This window comes from Peromyscus eremicus, unplaced genomic scaffold (genome assembly GCF_949786415.1).
Source record: "Peromyscus eremicus unplaced genomic scaffold, PerEre_H2_v1 PerEre#2#chrX_unloc_1, whole genome shotgun sequence".
NCBI lineage: Eukaryota > Metazoa > Chordata > Mammalia > Rodentia > Cricetidae > Peromyscus > Peromyscus eremicus.
Window position 1 is genome coordinate 4,354,177 of NW_026734288.1, and position 24,837 is coordinate 4,379,013.

The 24,837-nt window shown below is 36.9% G+C and overlaps 1 protein-coding gene across 1 annotated transcript in view; it reads left to right on the forward strand.

Moving 5' to 3' along the window:
• LOC131900935 (zinc finger protein 431-like) overlaps positions 1-24,585 on the forward strand; it is a 65,169-nt gene extending 40,584 nt beyond the window's left edge. Inside the window, exons 2-4 of the mRNA XM_059252246.1 lie at positions 8,335-8,461; positions 8,663-8,723; positions 24,395-24,585. Of these exons, the coding sequence (XP_059108229.1) occupies positions 8,335-8,461; positions 8,663-8,723; positions 24,395-24,479 (273 nt within the window). The 3' untranslated portion in view covers positions 24,480-24,585. The remainder of the gene's footprint in view (positions 1-8,334; positions 8,462-8,662; positions 8,724-24,394) is intronic.
• Positions 24,586-24,837: the final 252 nt, after the last annotated feature.

Below are 24,837 nucleotides of genomic sequence, written 5' to 3' on the forward strand. Positions count from 1 at the left end.
CTATCATTTATTTTCCAGGTATTTTCTCCCCTCATAAATGTCTAATTAAGTGATTGTGTACTGCAGTAAATGTGAAATCAGCTAACAAATGTAGCTCTTGCTTACAAATAGATAACCATTAGGCTAGATTTTTTTTTTTATTCTTGAGTTGGAAGTTAGGAATTTTGAGTTCAGATTACTTAAATTCAGGATACATTTTTAGTCCTATGGTAGTTTGGAGACATTACGCTTAAGTGATACTATTATTACTTTTTTATAACTGAAACAATGTCCCAGAATGGTCCAGACAAATACAATTTAAGGAATAAAGTTTTCCTACACTCCCAGAGTATGTTCTTCTAGGTCACTGAGAAAAGGTTATGCTCCTTGAAGGGGAACTCAGTGCCTTGCTTTGTCACAGTGATAAACCTGTTTATCCAGTGTGGCTTTAAGGACAAGTTTGGTGTTTTCCGTGAATGTAGGGGCCCTGGGTTATGAAGGAGGTGAACAAGAAATTATGCATAGCCAGAATCCAAGAGTGCTATTTGTCTGTACTTCAGCCTACTGAAATTGTGTATGCAATCCTTGTGCTTGATTTTACACTATTGCCTTTTTATGTTTATAACTCACACCATATGTAGCCACTCCTGACCCACTCATTTTCTTAGCACATTTCTTACAAGAAGATGGCAGTTTTAATTTAAGGTTTCCTATGTTTGTACTTTGCCTACATGTATGTCTGTGTACCACTTGTATTTCTGGTACCTATCAAAGCCAGAAGTGGATGTCAGATTCCCTGCAAATGGAATAAAAGATGACTATGAGCATCCATGTCAATGCTAGAAATCAACCCTAGGTGCCCATTAAAAGTAATCACTGCTGTTACTTACTAAGCCTTTGCTACGTCCCCTCAGTTTTTGCCCCCATTATAGGAAATCTGTTTGATCCTGTCTCTGTTAGACTTTATTGCTATTGTGTATTTAGTTGAGTTTTTTTGCAACAGGCTCTCAGGTAGCCCATAGTGACCTTGACCTCATTTGAATCCTTGAAATTCTGTTCCTTCTATGTTTCAAAAAGTGCTAGAATTACAAGTGCTCACCAGAATCACAGCTGTTATGGGTCAAAGCATCTGCACTGACTCCGCCTTTCTTCTTGCTGTATCTCTCTTGGATTACCCACTTCATTCTGTTCTGCCTTGTCAAAGGCCATAGCAGCTTCTTTATGAACCAATAGAAGCAACACATACTCACAGAATGCAGAAAGACAATACCACAGCAGCTGTGCATGTCCCACTTTATGACTTGGTGGGTTGGATAACCTCCAGCTGACAATGGGCAGTTCAGGTCACATGGTAAGGGGATGGCCCACTGTCAAATGTTCAGTTTCTCCCAGTGACTGGAATTAATGAAATGTGCTCTCATGCTTGGCCATATGTATTTTTGAAAATGATTCTATGGGTACCAGTGACAGACACTTCAAATGACTTTAAGAGGTATTGTGTTGTTCTAATTCTCCAATGCTCCTTTTCTTGTATGTAATTCAGTTCTCTCTCTCTCTCTTTCTCCCTCTCTCTCTCTCATTCTGTGTGTGTGTGTGTGTGTGTGTGTGTGTGTGTGTGTGTGTGTAGACTGTGGCACAGGCTTTAAAACTCACAATGATCTTCCTGCCTCTGTGCCCAGTTTGCTGGCAGTTAAAGAATGCACTACCACTCACAACTTGAAAAATAGTTTATATGGTCAAAGTCTCCTCTTCTTATGGTGGACAGGGAAGTGAGGAGATGGTGTCAGGACTCCTGATACTGGAGTTAGAGAAATTAGTGAGTCTCAGTATGTACTGGGAATGGAAGCTGGATGCTCTGAAAGAATCTCCAGTGCTCTTAACTGGTAGGATATTTTCCAACCTAAGTTTTCTATTCTTGATTATGTTTCCTATGCAAGGTAGCCAAGTCAGGGTCAGATACCAGATGCTGATTAAAAAGTAGAATTCTCCTGAGAAAATTAACCTCAGACAAAGATGAGGCCCCCTAATTATTTAGCCAATATAACATGGTCAGCCCATTATCCATATATATAAAACCAACAAGTATGGATGCAGGAGATTGTATTAATGCATTTCAGCATACTTATTCACCCACACTTAAAAAGGGAAAATTTGGAAAGGATTTGGAAAGGGATGGAATGAAGAGATAAAAGGGGAAAGTGATGTAATATCTTTTACTTTAAAAATTATGAAAATAAATTTTAAATAAAAAAGGAGCTAGATTGACAGCTCAGCTATTAAGAGCACTGGGTGTTTTAAGAGGACCCATGTTTCATTCCCAGAACCCACATGGTTGCTAACAATTTGGTGTAACTCTAGTCCCAGGCATCTCTTGCTTTTTTCTGGCCTTGGTGGGCACAACACACAGACACATATAGGCAAAGCACTTCATAAATACTTTTTTAAAGTTATAAAAAGGAAAGAATGAAATTATTTACAGTGATGTCACAGCCCTGAGCCAGAAAACAAACCAGGGCTCATTCAAATGAACTCCTGCTGGTCTTGCATGGAAGCAGCTGTGACCTTCTGCTAAGCCAGCCTGCTCAGAGGGGAAAGCAGTTTTGTTCTGAGTTTAACTTTTAACATTTCTCTATTCTAATGGTGAAGCTTGCTTCTGTAATTCCTCTATGTAATCCTAAATTTTTCATTTCTGGAATCTCCTCAGGTTCTGTTTTCTTCCTTGTTTTTATTTCAATTGTCAGGTCTTAAACAGTAGTATTTATTTCCTTTAATGATTTTTTTGTTTTATCTGGCTTTATTTAAGAGGTTTATTGTTTTATTCCAATTGTTTGCATTTTCCTAGCTTTCATGGAAGAGTTTATTGATTTCCTCCCATTGTTTGTTTGTTTCTGCTTTCATGAATTTATGTAAAGTATTTATTCATTTTTAAGGGCCTCTATCATCTCTATATATTTGATTTTAAGTTTTTTCCCTTATATTTCAATTATTTTTGAGTATTTAGGGCCTGCTATGGTAGCATACCTGGGTTCTGGTGGTGACATAGTGCCCTGACTTTTATTAATTATGTTCCTTTGCTAGGCTTCTAGGTTAAGGGTGATAATAGGTCTAGGTGCTGGTTTATAGCATCATCTTTGTTTGATGGCAGTTTTGTTCCTGGGTTTGTGTTTGCTCTCTGGAATTTCAAAGTGAGTGTTGAATGATTGTTGCCTTCTTCCTGGCCTTGGCTTGTGTGTTCAAGGGAGAATGCTTGATGATGTTAGGAACTAGGAGAAGAGGAATGCAGGAGAGATGATCTTCAGGTGCACTGGAGGCATGGAGACGGAAGAGAGTAAGCTGCCTCTGATGTTCTACTCCACTGATACGTGTAACTTTTAAAATCAGCTGTGGGGTAAGAGACAATGTAGTAGATCTGCAGATATCCTAACTCATCTTCTGGAAGCTGTGGTGAGTAAATGACCAAAGAGTGTCCACCCCAGTTGTGTGATGGGACTCAGATATGAAGTGAGTAGGGAAGGGTAGGTGGAGATGGTCTTTGAAATCCACAGGAGACAGGGAAAGAGAGAGGAGAAGCTGCAGCTGGAGTTCTGTTTTAGCCTTCAGGGCAATCCAGAGTATTGGATCCCTGAGAGTGGGGAAGGTCTGTGGATAGTCTTCCTGGTCCCATACCCAACATCTTAATACTGATTCATTAGGTTCCCAGGGATCATTTATTTACTTATTTAGGCTTCTGTTGTGGCTAATCTGTGAAAGACATTTCGTTTATTGGAAAAAAAAAGTAGTATTTGGGGTGCAAATGTCACTCAGCAATTACTCTTCTTGGGGAAGTTCAGATATGAGCACCCAAGTTTGGAGGCTTATAATCAACTACTATTCCAGATCCAGGGGATCTGACATGCTCTTTGTTCTGTCACCTATACACACATGGAAAATATTCTTTCTCATACATACAAGTATATACATACAATGAGTCTAGACTTGTTTTCAAAAGCTTTTATGGCTTATAAAGCAGTTAGAGAAATCAGGTTGCTTTAAGTTATAATAAAATCATACAATATCTTTAAAAAAACTATTGTCTTTCATTTATTTAAAAAACAGTTCGTTTCCTCACTCTGATACAGGTTTATATCTAATCTTCAATCATAGGAAACAAAATTACTTCTAAATTTTCTAACAGACATCTTTTTCTTTATCAAAGGAGAATGAGTTAGTATTAGTAGCCAAAACTATTTTCTACAATGTAGAAATATCAGGCTTCAAGTGAATGATTCCAATTTTGTTGGAGCAGGTCTCCTTATCCAACCCATTTTCTATTATTGGTGAAGGAGAGAACTGGAGTGCACAGGGTGAGTGGTGGTCAATGATTTCAATGATTTTGATTTTCATCAGAAACTTATAATTCTTTTTCAAGGGACAATGTTATATTTGTAGGTCTGTCTTTTTGTCCCCTTTTATCAGTGTTACCATCTGTATGGTGTGAGTTTTTTTATTAGTTATGATATAGTTATATTGTTTCTCTGGCAAATGACAGAACTTGACTTACTTTTATTTTATGGAAAATTGCTATATTATGTTAGGAGTTCTTTAGGTTTTTGATTTGGAGACTTTCTATGGAGGAACAATTTTAGTTTTTTTCTTCTTGATCTTAGAAACTTGTATTTCTTCATTTCTTGGTGTATCTGTATTACTACTTGTTATCATCATCATTTTTTTCTCTTTAATTTATTGATGTAGTTGAATCATTGGGTTTTGGTTTGTAAAGTCTCATATATTATTGTCTCTGTTTTCTAGCTACTTTCAGGTGTCAACATTTCCAAGCTCACAGTCACCTTTGGAAACATCTGTTGAGGATGTATCCCATCAGAGTAGCTAGTTGCTAAGTTTTTGACAGATTTTGTTGATTGATGATGGATGGGTGATATCCCTTCCACTGAGTGTGCAATATTCCTAAGAAAGTTGACCTGCACTAGATAAGACAGTGAGATTTGCATAAAAGACAATGACTATGTTAGAGAGAAAGCCTAGAAACAACGATTCCTCATGGTTTTTGCCTTCAGTTGCTAGATTGAATATCTATACTAAGCACTGACAATAGTGGATTGTGATCTGCCAGAATGAGCCAAATAAGCACATTTCTTACCTAAGGTACTTTTGTGTAGAGAATTGATTCAGAGGAAGAAAAAAGCAAGTTGTAACAGAATGTGGTAAACCCAAAGTGATTCTGTTGTTCAAAGGTGGTGGGAATGGTGTCTTTTGGGGGAATGTTGAACATATCAAAATTTAGATGGCAAAGGACATAGAAAGCTGCATTATGGGCTCAATTGATCATTCTTGTAATACTTTGAATAAAATACTGTTAAAAGTACTGCAAACAATGGAGGTAGAGGTCAAAGGATTTCAGCAGGAATTAAAATAGAGGTCATTTATGTGATAATTTGGACCCTAACTTTTCTTATTTTCCCATGCCCTCAAGAAATTGATTGAGTAAGGAAGAATTAAAAAAAATAATGGGGGCTGGAGAGCTGGCTCATAGGTTAAGAGCACTGTCTGCTCTTCCAGAGGTCCTGAGTTCAATTCCCAGCAACTACATGGTTGCTCACAACCATCTATAATGAGATCTGATGCCCCTTTCTGGCATATGGCAAACTTGCAGAAATAACATAATTTACATAATAAAAAATAAATCTTTAAAAAAAATAATGGGACTGATTTCTTAAATGGAATATTGATTTTCTTGGATAGCTATTACTTATGGTTCATTCAGTACAACATTACAAAAATCAAGAAGTGGACATAAATAAATGAAAAGTCTATTGGTTGTAGAGAAAAAGAGCACTATGAATTTGCAGAAGGTAGTCAAATGCTGAACAGAGTCAGGAATGTTCAGGGAGATTATCACCATTAAAAAGAAGGCCCTTATTCTACATCAGAAGCCTAGCAAAGTGTCCCAAGGGTAAGAATCCATCCTTATATGCCCTCAGTTAGTGGAGGGATTAGGCAAAGTGATTGCCATTCCCAGGAAGCAACTTTATTCAAAGCCTGCTGCAACTCTGGTCCAAGCATGGCAGAGGCCATCACAACTTAGAAACCAAATTAGGGAGAATCATTGATGTTGAACTTGTTCTGGAGACCAGAATGATGTAAAATTTAAGATTATACATTTTTAGTCTGCATTTTCAGTTCAGCTCTGTTGTAGGAATCTGTGTTTGGTATGGTAAGCGCTCCAGTGAGAGGACTGTCTGAGTTCATTATATGATACTATGGGGATGAAGCCTGAGTTGTATTTTGAGACCATAAGATGTTGAAATAATTAAGCTATGAAATATCTTACATAGAGAGCTAGCTACATATAGGGAATGGAGGTAACCATAGAGAGAGATGTGTGGAAAGTTGTGGAGAGAGAGATCCATCTAAGCCCTTTGAAAATGAAGCCTCATGTCTCTAACACAGAGCTAGCTACCATATTCAATGGTTACCCTGCTGGGTTTCAGTCTTCCCTTGGTCCAATCTTTCCTCACTGTGTCTTAGTTCTTTTCCTTTGGGATGGTAATGGATTTTCTGTGCCATTCACATGTTGGAAATATTTAAATTGTTTTCTGATTTTATAAGATGCCAAAGTCAAGAATTTGTCTTGAGTGTCAAAAGAGACTTTGGACATTTCAACAGTGTAGAAGTTGTTGTAGACTATGAGAATCATTGAAGTGACTAAATACATTTTCTTCATAGATGACACTTGAGCCTATAGTGACCTGGGTGAGAATCTAGTTAATTGAATAAAAAGCTCCCAGATGGATGAGGTATTTGAACATGTGTCTCTCCTTGGTGACTTTCTTTGTGGTACTTGTGGAACCTCTCATGATAAAATATCTCATTGGGGCTGGTGATATGTGCTTCTATAGCCTCAACCCATTTCCTTTTCTATGTTTCTACTATGTTGTGGTTGAAATGAATGAGCCAGCTTTCTTCTTGTGCTGCCATGACTTCACCACCAGTATAGATAGTATCATCAAATCACATAAAATATAATTGATGGAATTGATATTCAAGGCTAAGCCACTTTGCTAACCTGAATTTTTTTTAAAATTTTGTTGTTCCTATTTTTGTTTCTGAAGAAACACTTTGACTGAGTAACCCTGACACTCCTAAAAGTAGCTCTGTAAACCAAGTTGGCCTCCAACTCAGAGATTCACCTGACTCTTGCTCCCACATGCTGAGATTAAAGGTTGTTCAACATTCCAGGTTTTTTAAATATATATTATTGGGTGATCATCCTAGAGTATATGTTTTTGTAAATGTCAAGCATTTGTTGTTTTGCTGAGCTTTACTCCCCAGTTTCAATTTTGAAATTCAGCTGAAGATACTATTCTCTTCTTAGATGTAGTGTCTGGGACTTCTGAGTCATTAGATTACAATTGTGTGACATTCTTCTTGCTTTTTGTGTTTGTTTTGATGTTTTTTTAATGAATATGATTATTTTGTCTATATACATGGATGTGCACCACATGTACACCTCTCCTCACAGTAGTCCAAAGAGGGTCTTAGAACCCACAATCTTGGAATAATGAACAATTGTGTGATTCCACCATATAAGTTCTGACAATTGAGCCCATCTGTATGCAAGACCAGTAAGAAATCTTTTACTTATGAGCCATCTCTCCTTCCTGTATTGATTATTTATGATCATCATTGATATTGCTAATGTTATCTTCTTTCTATTTGTAACTGTTTAAATGCACAGTTTCTTTTAGTAAGATTTATTAATGTACAGTTTAAACTGGAGCAATTCAGGTTTCTGGAAAATGAATAGAGAACTGGAGTGAATGCCAAACTGTTTGTAGGATCTTCAGTAAAAAAAATAAAAAAAATCTCTGAGTTCATCTTATCTTTTTTGTTTGTTTGAATAGAACATTCAGTGCAGATGCAGTTAGCATAGACTAGGTTAACTTTCACCTGAGAAGCACATATACCTGCTTCTACCTTCTAAGTTCTGGGATTAAAGGCATGAGCCAATATACTCAGCTTACAAATCTTCTCTTTAGTTAATAATTGTTTATATAATTTCTCTGATGGGTGCTTAGTACTGTTGAAGTTTTTGCTTGTCTCTCTATCTCTGTTCATAGGCATTTCTCTTGCAAGGTGGTATCCTGTTCAGAGCATTCAGAAATAATAGAGGTCAACCTCCTATTCAGTTTATTTGTGAAGTAATTTGATTTCATTGTAATGTCTGAGTTATAGAATTTGTGTAGCTATAAGCAGAATTATGTGGCTATATTCTCAAAGAAGCACACATTTACAATGTTGTATCATGTTTTTTGTTTTATACCTATGGTTGGCATATTTATGTATGACATATTTTAGAATGCAGTGACCTATAATGAGGTGCATGTCAACATCACTCAGGAAGAATGGGCATTGATGGATCCTTCACAGAAGAATCTCTACAAAGATGTGATGCTGGAGACCTATATGAACCTCACAGCTATAGGTAATACTATAAATGTTCCTCCACATTTTAAATAAAGGGACAACAGTTTCTTAGTTATTGATGCTCTTCTTCAATTCTGTTTGAGAATGAGGAAAAACAAGGTGAATAAATCAGATTTGGTTCTAAGGATCTCTGAAGGTAGTAATGTAAAATTTTCAGTATCCTGTCGTATTTCATACATTTTCTTGTCCTATGTTTTAGGCTACAACTGGGAAAATATTGAAGTTGAAGAACATTGTCAAAGTTCTCAAAATCATGGAAGGTAATTTTCTTGTAAAGGCTCATAGAAATGGGCCTCTAGATATACATAATTTATATGGATGTTTTAATTAAATGAAACAGTGTAAATAATTACAGCTTAAAATGCATTGATGATCACTAAATGCTCATAAAGACACATGGCAGGTAAGTGAATTGTGTTTGTAAGTGATTCTTTTAAGAAGGAAGACAAAAATGCCTACGACAAATCACCATTTGAATAATAGCATCATCAAAACTATGCTGTACAAATGGCAATCCATTTAGTTTCAAAGTATTTCATATTACAAAAGATATACTCATTGAATATGTGATAAGAATATATACACAACCTTGTAATAAGCAAATAGTTCATAGTATAGTTACTCATATAGTGGTTCTGTCTTTGCTAATTTTAGTTAAATAGGTAGTTAGAGTCAAGAGTAAAGCGGTGGTTGTTGTAGAGAAACATTATTCCCTATACCACATGTTGATGAGGAACAGAAAGTCCAACTGTAAATGAAATGTGGAAATATTCTTGGTGTTATTCTTTCTTTAATAGTTATATTATATGTCACTTTGAATACCAGCCATAAAAACGTAAGGACATGGAAGAAGCAATGTACATCTCTCAATCTCAGAACACCTACAAGACATGTAGTAGTCCAATGTTGAGTAAACTTGTTGAATGTGATTCAAGTTTACAAACAATTGGTTTTCCAGCTTCATTGAGAATATATCAACAAACATACCCTAGAAAGGCCCAAAGAGTTCTAGGACTGTGTAAATGCTTCTGTTTGTCCTGGTTCACATTGAAAATATAGCATGACTCACAATATAGGTAACTTTATCAATGGAACAAGGGGCATAAATGTCCAAATTTTCCCAGTTCTCTTCAAACATGTTAAAAACCACAGAGAACACTGATGCCACAAATATTAGCCAAGTAATAAAGGCTCTTACCATCAAGGCATATTCAAATATGCAAAGTCATCCTTAATGCAGAGGAACAACATGATTCTAAACAACATGTTAAAACCTTAAGATCTCACTTCTCTTTATACTTAGACCAAATTGTAAAATTAATTCATGAAGATATAAATACTCAACAATGTAATGAATGAAGTAAAGCTTTTAAATGTTTCAATTATTCTTGCAGGCATGAAAGAAGTCATACTACAGAGAAATCATATGAATATATATTGAGTGTGGTAAATCCTTTGAATATCATAGTCATCCTCAAAGGCATGAAAAAACACATACTGGAGAGAAACCCTATGAATATAATCATTATGGTAAAGCCTATGCACACCCCACTCATCTTCAAGTACATAAAAGAACACATACTGGAGAGAAACCCTATGAATGTAATCAATGTGGTAAAGCCTTTACACAGCCATATAATCTTCAAGTACACAAAAGAATACATACAGGAGAGAAACCCTATAAATGTAATCAGTGTGGTAAAGCCTTTGCTCAACACAGTGCTCTTTATTTGCATGCAAGAACACATACTAGAGAGAAACCCTATAAATGTAAACAATGTTGTAAAGCTTTTGTATATTCCAGTCATCTTCAAGTACATAAAAGAACACATACTGGAGAGAAATCCTTTGAATGTAAACAATGTGGTAAAGCTTTTGTATATTCCAGTCATCTTCAAGTACATAAAAGAACACATACGGGAGAGAAACCGTATGAATGTAATCAGTGTGGTAAAGCCTTTACACAGCCATGTAATCTTCAAGTACACAAAAGAACACATACAGGAGAGAAACCCTATAAATGCTATCAGTGTGGTAAAGCCTTTGCTCAACACAATGCTCTTCAACAGCATGAAAGAACACATACTGGAGAGAAACCGTATAAATGTAATCAGTGTGGTAAAGCCTTTGCTCGACAGAGTGATCTTCAAAGGCATAAAAGAACACATACTGGAGAGAAACCCTATGAATGTAATCAATGTGGTAAAGCCTTTACACAGTCATATAATCTTCAAGTACACAAAAGAACACATACAGGAGATAAACCCTATAAATATAATCAGTGTGGTAAAGCCTTTGCTTGTCACTCTCATCTTCAAAGGCATGAAAGAATACATACTGGAGACAAATACTATGAATGTAAACAATGTGGTAAAACCTTTGCACAGCCTAGTTATCTTCATGTACATAAAAGAACACTTACTGGAGAGTAACCCTATGAATGTATTCAGTGTGGTAAAGCCTTTGTTTGTCACAATGCTCTTTAATTGCATGAAAGTACACATGGGAGAAAAACCCTATGAATGTAAACAATGTGTTAAAGCCCTTGTATGTAATAGTGAACTTCAAAGGCATACAAAAACACGTATTGGAGAGAAACCCTATGAATGTAATCAGTGGGAAAAAGCCTTTGCACAACACTGTCATCTTCAAAGGCATGAAATTACACCTATTGGAAAGAAACCCTATGAATGTAATCAGTGTTCTACAATCCTTTGGTCATCACTTTCATCTAAAAATTATAATATAGCGCATACTGGAGTGAAGCATACAATTGTGATCACTGTGGTAAAGCCTTTGTTCATCATAGTGCTCTTCAATTTAATGAAAGAACACATAATTGAGAGAAACCATATGAATGTAAACAGTGTGGTAAAGCCTTAGCACAGCCCAGTCATCTTCAAGTACATTAAATAACACATACTGGATAAAAACCCTAAGAATGTAATCAATGTGGTAATGCCTAGTCACAACACAGAGCAACCCTAAAACTGTAGTTTAGTGTGTAATTGGTCTCTTAAAGTCTTTGCATATAACATTAGACTTTGAGGTTCTGAAAAAAACTCATACCAAAGGCAATCTGAATATATATGAATTGTTATGATTTCAGGCCACATACTTACATTCAATTACACAAAATTAATTATTTTGGAAAAAAATCTAAACAGTCAACAATCTGTTCAAGCATTATAATGTCTCTTCTTATTTTGTTTACACATGTCAACTAATATGGACAAAAGGCCTATAAATTTAAATGATAAGGTAACTGAGACAGGGTCTTTACATATCCCTGGCTGTCCTGGAACTCATTTTGTAGAGCAGGGTGGCCTCAAACTGAAAGAGAGCCACGTGCCTCTGACTCCTGAGTACTGGCATTAAGGGTGTGCACTACCATGCCCATCACTTTCCATCTTTTTGCGTTTCTGCTTTTGAAGGCTAACTGACCTACACACTTCTAGAAGACACTTCTCTTCAAATACATGAAATAATAAATTCTGGTGTAAAATTTCATAGATGTGTATCATTGCTTTTCTATTGCTTTGGTAATGGATCATATCTAAGTGAACTGAGAAAAGGATTTAATTTGGCCCTTGGTTCCAGAGCAATATATGAACCCTGTAAAAGTGGCATGGAAACAAGTGTCAGACATGGCAGCCAAAGCAGGCAGCTAAGAATTCACATTCTTGTCCTGCAGCAGAAAGCAGAAAGTGTAAATTGGAAATGGTGTGCATATGTAAATACTCAGGCCAACCCTCAAAACTGATTTCTTCCAGCAGGGTACCATTTTCTAAATCTTCTCAAATATTTACACAGACTGAAAATGATAGAGTACTCTGACTTCAAGCCTACATGCTTGCTTTCTGTTATATGGACTAATTCATGATGAATAAAAACTCTGTAATCCTTTAGATGCCTCAAAACCCATGTTACCAAAATTATAATAGAAAAACATTCATGATTAAAAATTAGTTTAAAGATTTGCTTTTATTTTAATTATGCTACGTGTGTGTGTTTGTGTGTGTGTGTGTCTGTCTGTCTGTCTGTCTTCCTCTGGATATATGAATGTTCATTCTGGTTCCCAAGAAGGTTAGACCCTTGGAGCTTCTTGCAAGAATTACTGGAAGTCATCCAAAACCTGATCTTGGTCCAGGTAATGAACTTGTGTTAAAAGCTTGATCATGTCTCTATCCCTGTCAATATTTTAAAGCTTTTTATATTCTCTTGATATAAGAAAATAGATAGGTACTCATATAAAAGAAAACTATTTATGTAAGCAATTTGGTTAAAACTTTAAATAACGCAATTGTTTTCAGTTTCATGGAAAAAAACCTTGTTTAAGTCTTTTGTTGTAGATTTGAAGTAAATAAATTATTACCCAAGTTAACTGAAGACTGATATGAAGATCCCATTGCAGCTTCTATTTGGCAACATTTGAGTAAGATACTGAAGTGTGGGATATAAGGCCAATTCAATTAGTAAAGTTTATTTTGTGGTCCTTATATTCATTCTGTGGCTTTTGTTCACCTTCTTTGGCACTTTCACTTATTCAGAGGTACTTATCTGCTGCCTTGTATAGAATGGGATAAGGATCATCTATATGGTTCATTTTTATTTAACTCTCAGGCAGTATGTGATCACACTTTTCAAGTAAGGGTGTTTGTGAAACGGTGGTGGATTTTTTGTTCATGGTTTTATTTTTAATATTTTTTCATAAATTCCCTTGAAATGTTGTTTGTTATCTGCTTGGTTTGAATGTCAGTAATTAGTCATGGATACATTAGAATTCATGATCCTTGTGTGTCAGTCTCCTAAGAACAAGTCTAAGGGTAGATGATGTACTTTCAATGATTGTTGTTTTGTCAAAAGTGTAGGGAAAGGGGCATGGGTAAAGAAACCCACAATGACCCTGGAGCCCAGAATTAGGGAAAGATGACACAGATAAGGCTAGTTTAAAAAAAGCACAGTTTGGCTCAAATCAGTGCCATCTCTGCCCCTGGCCAACTAACTTGTGAAACTAACCAATCACAGAATAGGATAGTAGAATCCTGTCCCTAGGGCTCAGAACCAGGGAAAGAAACACAACTTATGTTTTGGACCTGAGCCAGAGAAATGAACTAAGGAAACATGCCCTGACTCTGAAACTGGTGCCAAAATAACACTCTTGGTCCCTAGAATCAGAGTCAGTGAAATAAATATGCCCTTCCCTTAAAGGTAGTGTCAAAAAGCCAAGAAAGACCAGTGAAAGGAAAACAATTTGTCCCTGTAATCAGGACCATCTTTGTCCTAGCCCACAAAACTGGCCAAACACTGGGCAGAAAAAATACTGATTGGTTGACTCCATCCCCAAAACATCCTATATAAACTGCCCTGCCTGGTCAATTGTCCTCTCCACCCTGGTAGAAGAAGCAGCTACTCTCCTGGACTCCTCCTACCCCCCAAAAAATCTCAAAAGTGTTTTGGGTGTGAAGAGCTTCATTCACTGGTGCACGGAAGAACCTTATTGGGATGTCCCAAGTTGTTTTGAGCAAGGGGGAGCTGAATAGAAGAACCTTACTAAGATATACCATAATGGATTGAGCAAGGAGGAGCTGAACAAAAGTACCTTGCTGATGTTTCAAGTTCATTGAGCAAGGGGGAGCTGAGCAGAAGACAGAGCAAAAGACCTGAAAAGTAACCCTTTTGTCCTGAGCCAGAGGAGATTGCTATATTTTTGTAATTTCTTTGGCCAGAAAAGCAGGGCTTTGCTAGGAAGCCCCCTTAAGAGGGTGCTGAACAAAGCTCCGCTGTAGTGGGTCTCCAGGAGAGGAGGAGGATTGCTATATCCTGCAGGGAGATCATCACCCATCACACCAGGTATAGCTTGACTTTTCCGAAGAGTCGGGATACCCTTCCCTACTGAAGTACTTCCAGGCCTGACTTTCCTGAGAAGTCAGAAAATCTTTCCTCCAGGGTTGGGCTAAACAGCTCCAGGTTTCCAAGACACCTGCCGGGCAGAGTTGTTGTTTTGAGCAGCTTGAGGTGTCTGGGATACCTTGCCCTCTAGGACTGAATTGTCTTTTTGCAGTTCCAGCTATCAGAGCTGTGCTAAGCAGCTCAAAGTGCTTTCTGACTCTCAGGTAGTCAGGATACCTTTCCTCAGATTTGCAAAGCTCATGTTTTGGTGCCAAAATCTGGGACCAAACTCAGAGTTGTTGGAACCTTTTTACTTACAAATACATTTTAATGAAGTTAATTTTAAAATAATTAAGAGAGAATAAATCATTAAATATTTCATGTATGTATCCAAAGAAACATTTTCATCTATCTGGAAGAGATGTAATAATTTAAGGGAGTCAGTAATCAACTGTATATTTCACAATAAAATTAATGTGCAATGAATATGTATACATTATTTAAAGTCCGATGCATCTTCATGTCCTCATCTGTTATGCAGTTGGCACATCATCCCAAAGTATTGTCTTCTAAGGGAATTATCCAGAGATGCCAGATAATGTAATAACAGTGAGATTTATTTTGTGGGGTCTACTTTTGTCCAACTTCATATGGTGATCAACATTACATTACAGACATGCACAAGAAAGACATTTCCACCACACCTGTCTCTTTGATGCTCAAATAAAATTAGTTGTAATATTAAATCAATAAAATACCATCTTTTCAGATTGTAAACATTTTCCTTGAAAGATAATGCAAAGTAGGAGAAATTGAATGATAAATCCTATTTGCAAATGAAAATGATATATAGCTATCTCTTTTTTTCCCCATTTTATTGCATCTGAATTTATTTAGTTTATTCTGAGGACCAAACATTTGTTCATAGCAGTTTCTCAGATCAACAAATGAATGTGAGAGACTATCTTGAATGTCAGTTATTAGTCATGGATATTATATAAATTCATAATCTACATGTGTCAGTCTTAGAACAAGTCAAAGGGTAGATGATTTACTTCCAATAATGGTTATTTTCTCAAAATATTTTAACAATATTAATGTTAAAATACTTAATAGATTATATAAAAACATTAAATACTTATGTGTGTATCCAAAGAAACATTTTCATCTATCTGAAAAGATTTAATAATTTAAGTTAATTAGTAATCAACTGAACATTTTACAAAAGAACTTGATGTATTATGCATATGTATATATTATTTGAGGTTCCATGCATCTTCATGTCCTCAACAGTTATCCATTTGGCATAATACCTTGAAGTATTGCCTTCAAAGAGAATTATAGAGATGCCAGATAATGTAATAGCAGTGACATTTACTTAAAAAAATCTGGTGTGTGTGTGTGTGTGTGTGTGTGTGTGTGTGTGTGTGTGTGTGTGTGATGTGATGTGACTATGGGTTTTTAGGCCATGACAGAAATATGAAGAATAGAAGACAACTTTGTGGGGTCTACTTTTTTCCATCTTCACATGGTGATCAAGATGAGGTCACAGTCTTGTGCAACACAGACATTTCTAACAGAGCTGTCTCATTGATGCTTAAATAAGATTAACTGAAGATTAAAACAGTAAAATATTATTTTTTTCTGATTGAAAACTTATTTTCTTTTAAAGATAATGAAAATAGGAGACATTGACTAATAAATATTATTTGTGAATAAAAATGATATACTCATATCTCTTTTTGTCTTTTTCTTGCATGTTGAATGACTTAGTTTATTCTTAGGACCAAAAATTTTTTCATAACACTTTCTCCAAACAACAAATCAATGTCAGAGAGTAGTTTCTGTGAGTAAAGGTGGTTGATGCTAAGCCTGCTGTCCTGAATTCATACTCCAGGAACCCATATTGCTCCTACAAATCTTCCTTTTATTTCTACACTTCTGGTGTGGCATATGGACATTCACATACCGGCACGTACATAAATAATTTCAAAACACAAATAGGTGCCATTTAGGTAACTGGCAAACAAGTGATTCCCTGGCTTTCATCTCTGGAACTCACATAGGATGAATAGATAGCAGACACATAAGTTGTCCTCTCACTGCTACATACACATCATGGCAGAAGAATAGCATCAGTACATTCTGGACTACATTTCCCAGGATGCCTTCCTCCACAGCATGAGTACACTCTGGCTTCATTTCCTAGGATGCCTTTCCCTAGAGCTTCACTACATAAGGACTTCATTTCCCAGGATGCCTTTCTGTAGATGCTCACTATGTTCTGGACTTCATTTCCCAAGATTCCTTTCTCTATAGCATCAGTACATTTGGACTTTATTTTCTAAGATGCATATCTCTACAGCATCACTACATATTGGACTTCGTTTCCAGGATGACTTTCTCTAGAGCATCAGTAATTCTGAATTTATTTCCCAGAATGTGTTTCTCTATGGTCTCAGTACATTTGAACTTCATTTCCCAAGATGCCTTTCTCCATGGCACCATGATATTTGAGACTTTATTTCCCAACATATTTTTCTCTATAGCATTACTATATTATCCACTTCATTTCCCAGGATGCCTCTATCTACAGCATCACGACATTCTGTACTTCATTTTCAGGATGCCTTTTTGTATAGCATCATTATATATGGACTTCAAATCCCAGGATGACTTTTTCAATAGCACCATAACATTTTGTACTTCATTTCCCTGGATGTCTTTCTATATAGCATTACTACATTTGGACTTTCTTTTTCAGGATATCTTTCCCTAAAGCATCACAATATATGGACTTCATTTCCCAGAATGACTTTCTATGTGTCAGCACTAAATTCTGGACTTCATTTCCTAGGATGTCTTTTTTCTACAGCATCAGTACATTTGGACTTCATTTTCCAGCATGCCTTTCTCTAGAGCATCACTGCATTCTGGACTTCATTTCCCAGTATATTTTTCTCTACAACATTACTATATTCTGCACTCCATTTCCCAGGATGCCTTTCTTTACAGCATCACTGTACTCTGGACTTCATTTCCCAGGATGCCTTTTTCCATAGCACCATGACGTTCTGGACTTCTTTTCCCAGGTGTCCTGTATCCTGAGGAGTTTCCCCCTTTCTTCATCAGTTGCCCAGGGCCCTCAGCAGGTGTAGGGCCTCAGCAGGTGACCTGACCTTCTGCAGGTTTGTGGTACCTCAACAGTGTGATGATGGGGAATAGGGTCAGGCATCATGTTCAGGGGTTTAGGGTGAGGTTGTTACGGTTAGAGTTACTGTGTTAGGTTTATTGTTAGGATTAAGCGTTACATTTAGTGATTTGGCCAGGGTTTACGGTCAGGGGGTTAGGGTTAGGGTTAAGGGTTATGAGTTTTTAGGGTTAGGGTCAGGGGTTTAGGGTTAGATTGTTTTTAGGGTTAGTGTTAGGGTCACAGGTAACGGTCAATGGGTTCTGGTTATGGTTAGGGTTTTAGGCTTTTAGGGTTAGGTTAGGGGGAGTTTTTGGTACAGTTATGGTTATATTTAGGGTTAGGATTAGGATTATATTGGGGTTAGGGTCAGGGTCAGTATTAGTATTAGGGTTAGTTGTCTCTTAGTTGTGGACTTCATCTCCCAGGATGCCTTTCTCTCTACATCGACATTGTACTAGAAACTACATTTCCCATCTTGGTTCATGAGTTGGTAGGATACTTCTTGTTTTCTCTTTTTGCATCAGAATAATTTGGACTCCATTTCCCAGGATGTTTTTCTCTACAGCATCAGTACATGTAGGACTTCCTTTCTCAAGATGACTTTCTCTATACCATCACTACATTTGGACTTCATTTCTCTGGATGCCTTTCTCTAGAACATCACTACATTATGGACTTCATTTCCCAGGATGCCTTTCTTTACAGCATCATAAATGTTGGAGTTCATTTCCCAGGATGACTTTCTCTATAGCATCACTACATTATGGAATTAATTTCCCTGGGTGGGTATCTCTACATCATCTGTATATTCTTGACTTCATTTCCCAGGATGCCTTTCTCTATATCATGATGACACTCTGGACTTTATTTACCAGGTTTCATCTTTTCTTTTTCATGTGTCTAGTGCCTTCAGAATATGGTCTTGACATTCTGCAGGGTTGTAGTGCTTCAGCAGTGTGAGTGTAGGAGTAAGGGTTAGGCAGTCAGTGTCCGGATGTTAGGGTTAGGCTTAGTATTAGGTTAGGTTTATGTGTTTCTACGTTTTTGGACTTCATTTCCCAGGTTGCTTTTCCTTATTAGTCGTGTATTAGAAACTCCATTTCTCATCATGCCTCTTGGATGATTTCCTAGATTGCTTTTTTCTTATACCATCACTGTGTATTGGACTACATTTCCCAGGATGCTTTTCTCTGTATTGTCCATCTATTCCAAACTACATTTCCCATCATGCCATTTGGATCAGAACTAAACTTATTGTTTCCTCTTTATACCATCCATATGCTTCAAACTTCACTTCCCGAGCATACCTTTATGTACAGAATCAGTACATTTGGACTTCATTTCCAAGGATACTTTCTTTATAGCACCAATACATGTGGACTTCATTTCCTAGGATGCCTTTCTCTAGAGCATCACTATATTCTAGACTTCATTGCCCAGGATGCTATTCTCTACAGTACCAATACATTTGAACTACATTTCTCAGAATGACTTTCTTTAAGGCATCACTACATTCTGGATTTCATTCCTCAGGATGCCTTTCTTTATAGCATCACTACACTTAGAATTCATTTCCCATGAAGGTTTTTCCTATAGGCAATGGTTCATATGGACTTCATTTCCCAGGATGCCTTTCTCTAGACCATAACTGCATTTGGACTTCTTTAAGCAGGATACCTTTCCCTAGAACATCATTACATTCTGGACTTCATTTCCCAGGATGCCTTTCTATAGAGTATCTGTGCATTCTGGACTTCATTTCCCAGAATGTCTTTCTCTATAGTATACTACATGTAGCACTTCATTTCCCAGGGTCCCTATCTCTAGAGCATCATTACATTCTAGGCATCATTTACCAGGATTCCTTTTTTAGAGCATCATTACATCCTGGACTGCATTACTCAGGCTGCATTTCTCTATAGCATGAGTCCATTCTGGATTCATTTCCCAGGATGCCTTTCTTTTTAGCATCAGTACATTCAGACTTTAGTTCCCAGGATGTCTTTCTCTACAGAATCACTTGTTTTGGGACTTCATTTTCCAGAGTCCCAATCTCTACAAAATTATTACATTCTGGACTTCATTTCCCAGGATGCTTTGCTCAAGAGCATCATTACATTTCAAACTATATTACCCAGCATTGCCTTTCTCTAGAGCATCGTTACATAGTGGACTCCATTTACACGAATGACTTTCTTTATAGCTTTAGTATATTCTGGTCTTCATTTCCCAGGATTCCTTTCTCTACAACATCACTACATAAGGATTTCATTTAACAGGATGCCTTTCTCGGGAACATCATTACATTCTGCACTTCTATTCCCAGGGTGCCTTTTTAGCATCAGTACATTTGGAATTTATTTCCCAGGATGCCTTTCTGTATAGCATCAGGACAGTCTGAACTTATTTTCCCAGGTTGCCTTTCTTGACAGCATCAGTACATTCTGCATTTCATTTCCCAGGATGCCTTTCTCTATAGCATGAGTTCATTCTGTACTTCATTTCCCAGGTTGGGTTTGGGTTAGGGTTAGGTTAGAGTTAGGGTTAGGGTTAGGGTTAGGGTTAAGTTTAGGGTTAGGTTAAGGCTCATGCTTGGCAGCAGGAGGTATTGTAACAGGAGCAGAAATGAAAAACATATGGTCAACTCCTTCATGTAGGTTATATGTTCATTCAGGACTTGCTCTGCCCCAAATACTTGTATACCACTTCCATTTGATAACAGAATACCACTGTACGTGTCCTACTTTATGGCTTGGTTGGCTTGGTAACATGACTTGGTTTCTTGGCAACACCCAACTCCTAATGAGTTTATGTTGCATTATAAGGGGATGGACCATTGTCAAATGTTCATTTTCTCCCAGTGTTTAGGATTAAGGGCATGTGCTTGCATGCTTGGCCATATTTATTTTTGAAAAGGATTCTATTGCCATCAGTGGCAGAGACTGAAAATGACTTTAAGAGGTAATGTATTTTCCCAATTATAAAATTATCTTGTTTGTACGTTATTCACTTTTGTTCTTTTCCTCTCAGTGTGTGTGTGTGTGTGTGTGTGTGTGTGTGTGTGTGTGTGTGTGTGTGTCTGTGTGTATGTGTGTGTAGACTGTGGATCACAGGCTTTAAAACTTACAGTGATCTTTAAACCTCTGTGTCTGGTGTTCTGGTAAAAAAAGAATGCACCACCAAACACAGCTTATAAAATATTTTTTTTGTGAAGTTTCCAGGAAGGCCAGAAGATATTGTAGTCCCTCGTGTTGGAGTTACAGATAGTAGTGAGCTTCTATATACCCTGGGAATGGAAGCTGGATGTTCTGAAAAAATCTTGAGTACTCTTAACTGCTACTATATTTTCCACACTAAGCTCTCTATTCTTGATTATTTTTCTTATCCAACACAGCATAGTCAGGCTGATGCTGATTATAAAGTAGAATTTTCCTTCATTTGAGAGAATGAGTCTCAGCCAGGGATGACCTCCCCCCCAATTGTTCATCCATTATAACATGATCAGCCAATTATCCATATGTATACAACTATTAAAAATGGACACAGCAGCTTGTATTATTGTATTTCAGCATATTTATTCACATATAAGTAACAATCAAGAAGTAGCAAGTGATTTGGGAAGAAATGTGATGTAAAGACTTTTAATTAACAAATTAAAGAAATAATTGTAATAATGTAGATGTAACTGTCTTATTATTTAAGGAACACAGAGCTAAATGCAGATTTAAAAGACCCAGAGGTCAGAGAACAGTAGCTAAGAACTGAGACCAAGACCACCTCTTTACCACCCACTGGTGCTGTTGTCCTTCCTCTGAGAAAGAGACCTACTTCCTGTGTGTCTGTCTTTTTATTGACTTTATGTTCTGCCTTCTCATTGGTTGTAAACCCAACCGCATGACCTCCTCTTAACTGCCTGTCTATACAGAACTCTAGGTCTTTAAGGTTGGTATTGAGATTAAAGGCATGTGTCTTCATGCTGGCCATGTTCTTGACATACAGACTCTGCCTGATATGTGATCAAGTTAAAAGCATGTGCCACCACTGCCCAGCTTCTGCTATGGCTTGCTATTAGCTCTGACCCCCAGGAAAATTTATTTATTAACATACAAATAAAATCACATTTGAGCACAGGTAAAATATCACCATAATTTTAAATAAAAAGAGGGAGTAGATAGATGGCTCAACAAATAATGGCACTAGGAGCCAGGCAGTGGTGGCACACACCTTTAATCCCAGCACTCAGGAGGCAGAGGCAGGTGAATCTCTGTGAGTTCGAGGCCAGCCTGGTCTCCAAAGCAAGTGCCAGGAAAGGTGCAAAGCTACACAGAGAAACCCTGTCTCAAAAAACAAAAACAAAAACGAAAAAATAAATAAAACAAAACAAAAAAGAGCACTAGGTGTTCTAACTTAGGTCCCAGGTTCCATGCCCAGGACCTGCAAGTAGCTAAACATTTGCTGTCAATCTAGTCCCAGGCATTTCCTGCCTTCTGGCCTTTTTAGTTACTGTGCACAGACACATACAGGCAAAACACCATATAATTAAAATTATTTTTAAGAAGCTAAAATAAAGAATGGGATTCTCTCCAGTAATGTCACAGCCCTGAGACAGACAGCACCCAGGGCTAGTTAAAGTGAACTCTTCTGGTCTTGCACAGAAACAGTTGTGGCCTTCTCCCAAGCCTTTGTTCTAAGATTAATAGAGCTCATCATAACTGTTCATTTAGGAGCAGAGTAAACAGTGCTGTTAAGTGACTTCTCCTTGATGCTTTCTGTATTAGTGTTCTCTATCTATCATATATTGGAGAATTGTGGCATTGTTATGTTACCTTTTAGATCAAATATCAAGATTGACAGGTAACATGGGCTCCAAAACACCTATTTTCACTCTGTCATTTGCTTGACTTTCAGGAAGACCTTGTGGTGCAAGATGAACATGTCAGAGACATTTCATTTGATCATTTTTACAATTTATATGTTTCTGCATGAGTTTGAAGTAACAGTGTCTTAGCTTGTACATTGTGATAATATTCAGAAGTGTACTTGTAGCTAGAGTTTTCTCTAGTCCTGCCTAGTCCACAGTCAGGATAAATCTCTCACCCGCCAGTCCCACAGTCACTCAGACCCAACCAAGTAAACACAAAGACTTATATTGCTTACAGACTGTATGGCCGTGACAGGCTTCTAGCTATCTAGTTCTTACATCTTAAATTAATCCATTTCCATAAATCTATACCTTGCCATGTGGCTCGTGGCTTACTGGCATCTTCACATGCTGCTTGTCTTGGCGGTGGGTACCTTTGACTCCTTCTGCCTTCCTTTTCTTTCTTTTCTCCTCTCTGTTAGTCCCACCTATACTCTCTGCCTAGGCACTGGCCAATCAGTGTTTTATTTATTGACCAATCAGAGCAATTTGACATACAGACCATCCCACAGCTTTCCTCTATCTTTTTTGTTGATTTTTGCATGGAAGACAAGGTCTTAATGTATAGTTCTGGCTTTTCTGGACCTGATTTCATAGACTAGACTTCTATTCAACTCAGAGGCAGATATACCTACCCTTGCTTTCTGAGTGCTTGGGTTAAAGGTATGAACATTACACCTAGTCTACCTAATCTACTTTTCTGTAGTTTGTAATTATTCATACAATTTCACTCATGTGTACTCTGTACTGTTGATCTGTTTACTTGTCTCTCTATGTTAATAGGCATTTCTCTTGCAAAGTAATATCTCATTCAAGGGGTACATAATTGACAGATGTAAACTTCCTATTCAGTTTTCATCTAAAGTGACTTGGTGATTATATTGCAATGTCTGTTATGAAATATTGTGGGAGGATCAGAATTATATGATATACTGTCAAAGAAGTATACATTTACAATGCTTTCTGTTGTACACATGTATGGGATGTTTTAGAATGTAGTGACCTATGATGATGTGCAAGTTGGCTTCACTTGGGAAGAGTGGACTTTGCTGGATCCTTTCCAGAAAAATCTCTACAAAGATGTGATGTTGGACACCTACTGGAACCTCACTTCTATAGGTAAGACTGAATATTCCTTCATGTTTTAAAATAAGGGGACAATATTTCCTTTGTTATTGATTCTCTTCAGTAATTTGATTGAGAAAGGAGAATAAGGTGAATAATTCAGTCATGCTTCAAAGAGTCACTGAAGATAGTAACTTAAATTTTGCACAGTTTCCAATAAAATATCATACATTTTTTTGATACTATATTTTAGGGTACAGTTGTAGAGACAATACTACTGATGAACATTTTCAAAGTTCCAGAAGACATGGAAGGTAATTGTCTTGTGCAAGTTGATAAAAATGCACCTGTGAAGAAATTGTAATGTGTTCTAGAAGTATTAAACAAATGCAACAGTGTAAATAAGCACTGTTTGAAGTGTGTTGGTGATTATTAAATTCTTACAAAGCACATACCTCAATTTTAAGTAGGTGAATTGCATTTGCAAGGCATTCTTTTAAGAAAGAAGACAAGGGGAAAATGCCTCAACAGCTATCAACTTTTGAATCATTGCACCATGAGAACTATGCTGTAGGACTGTAAACCCATTTATTTTATCCTACTCATATTAAAAAATTAATAATCAGTGAAGAGGTGAGATGTATATCTCCAAAAAATTCTAGTAAGCCAAGTCCATAGTAAAGATAGTGTTGCTCATATATTTATTGTGACTGTGCTGTTTAGTGAGAAGGGCAGTTAGAGTCAATAGTCAATGGGCATTGTCATGGAGAAATGTTAATCCCTATTATAAATCTATGAGGACAGGAAGTCAAACTGAATTCATTGTGGAAACCTTTTATTTGTCATTCTTCCTTTACTAGGTATATCATTTGTCACTCAGGATACAAGACATATGAGCATAGAGATATGGAAAGACATATCATACCTCTCTCTCAGACCAATTAGAAGATATGTAGCAGTCCCCACATTGAATATATTTGTTGAATTTGATGCAAGTATTCAATTAATTGTTTTTCTAGCTTCATTCAAACACCAACAAACTCACATTACAGAAAAGCCCTATGAGTACTGGGACTGTGTAACTACAACATGAGTGTAAACGTAGTGATAAATCCTAAAGATCTGTTTCCTTTTATAATATGACCAAATTGTAAAAATAATTTATACATATATAAGGAGTCAACAGTGTATTGAATAAGTGTAATGAATAAGCTTTTACATGTGCCAATTATTCTTGCAGGTATGAAAGAAACCAAACTGCAGAGAAACCTGTATTATTTCAATGTGGTAAAGCCTTTGCATA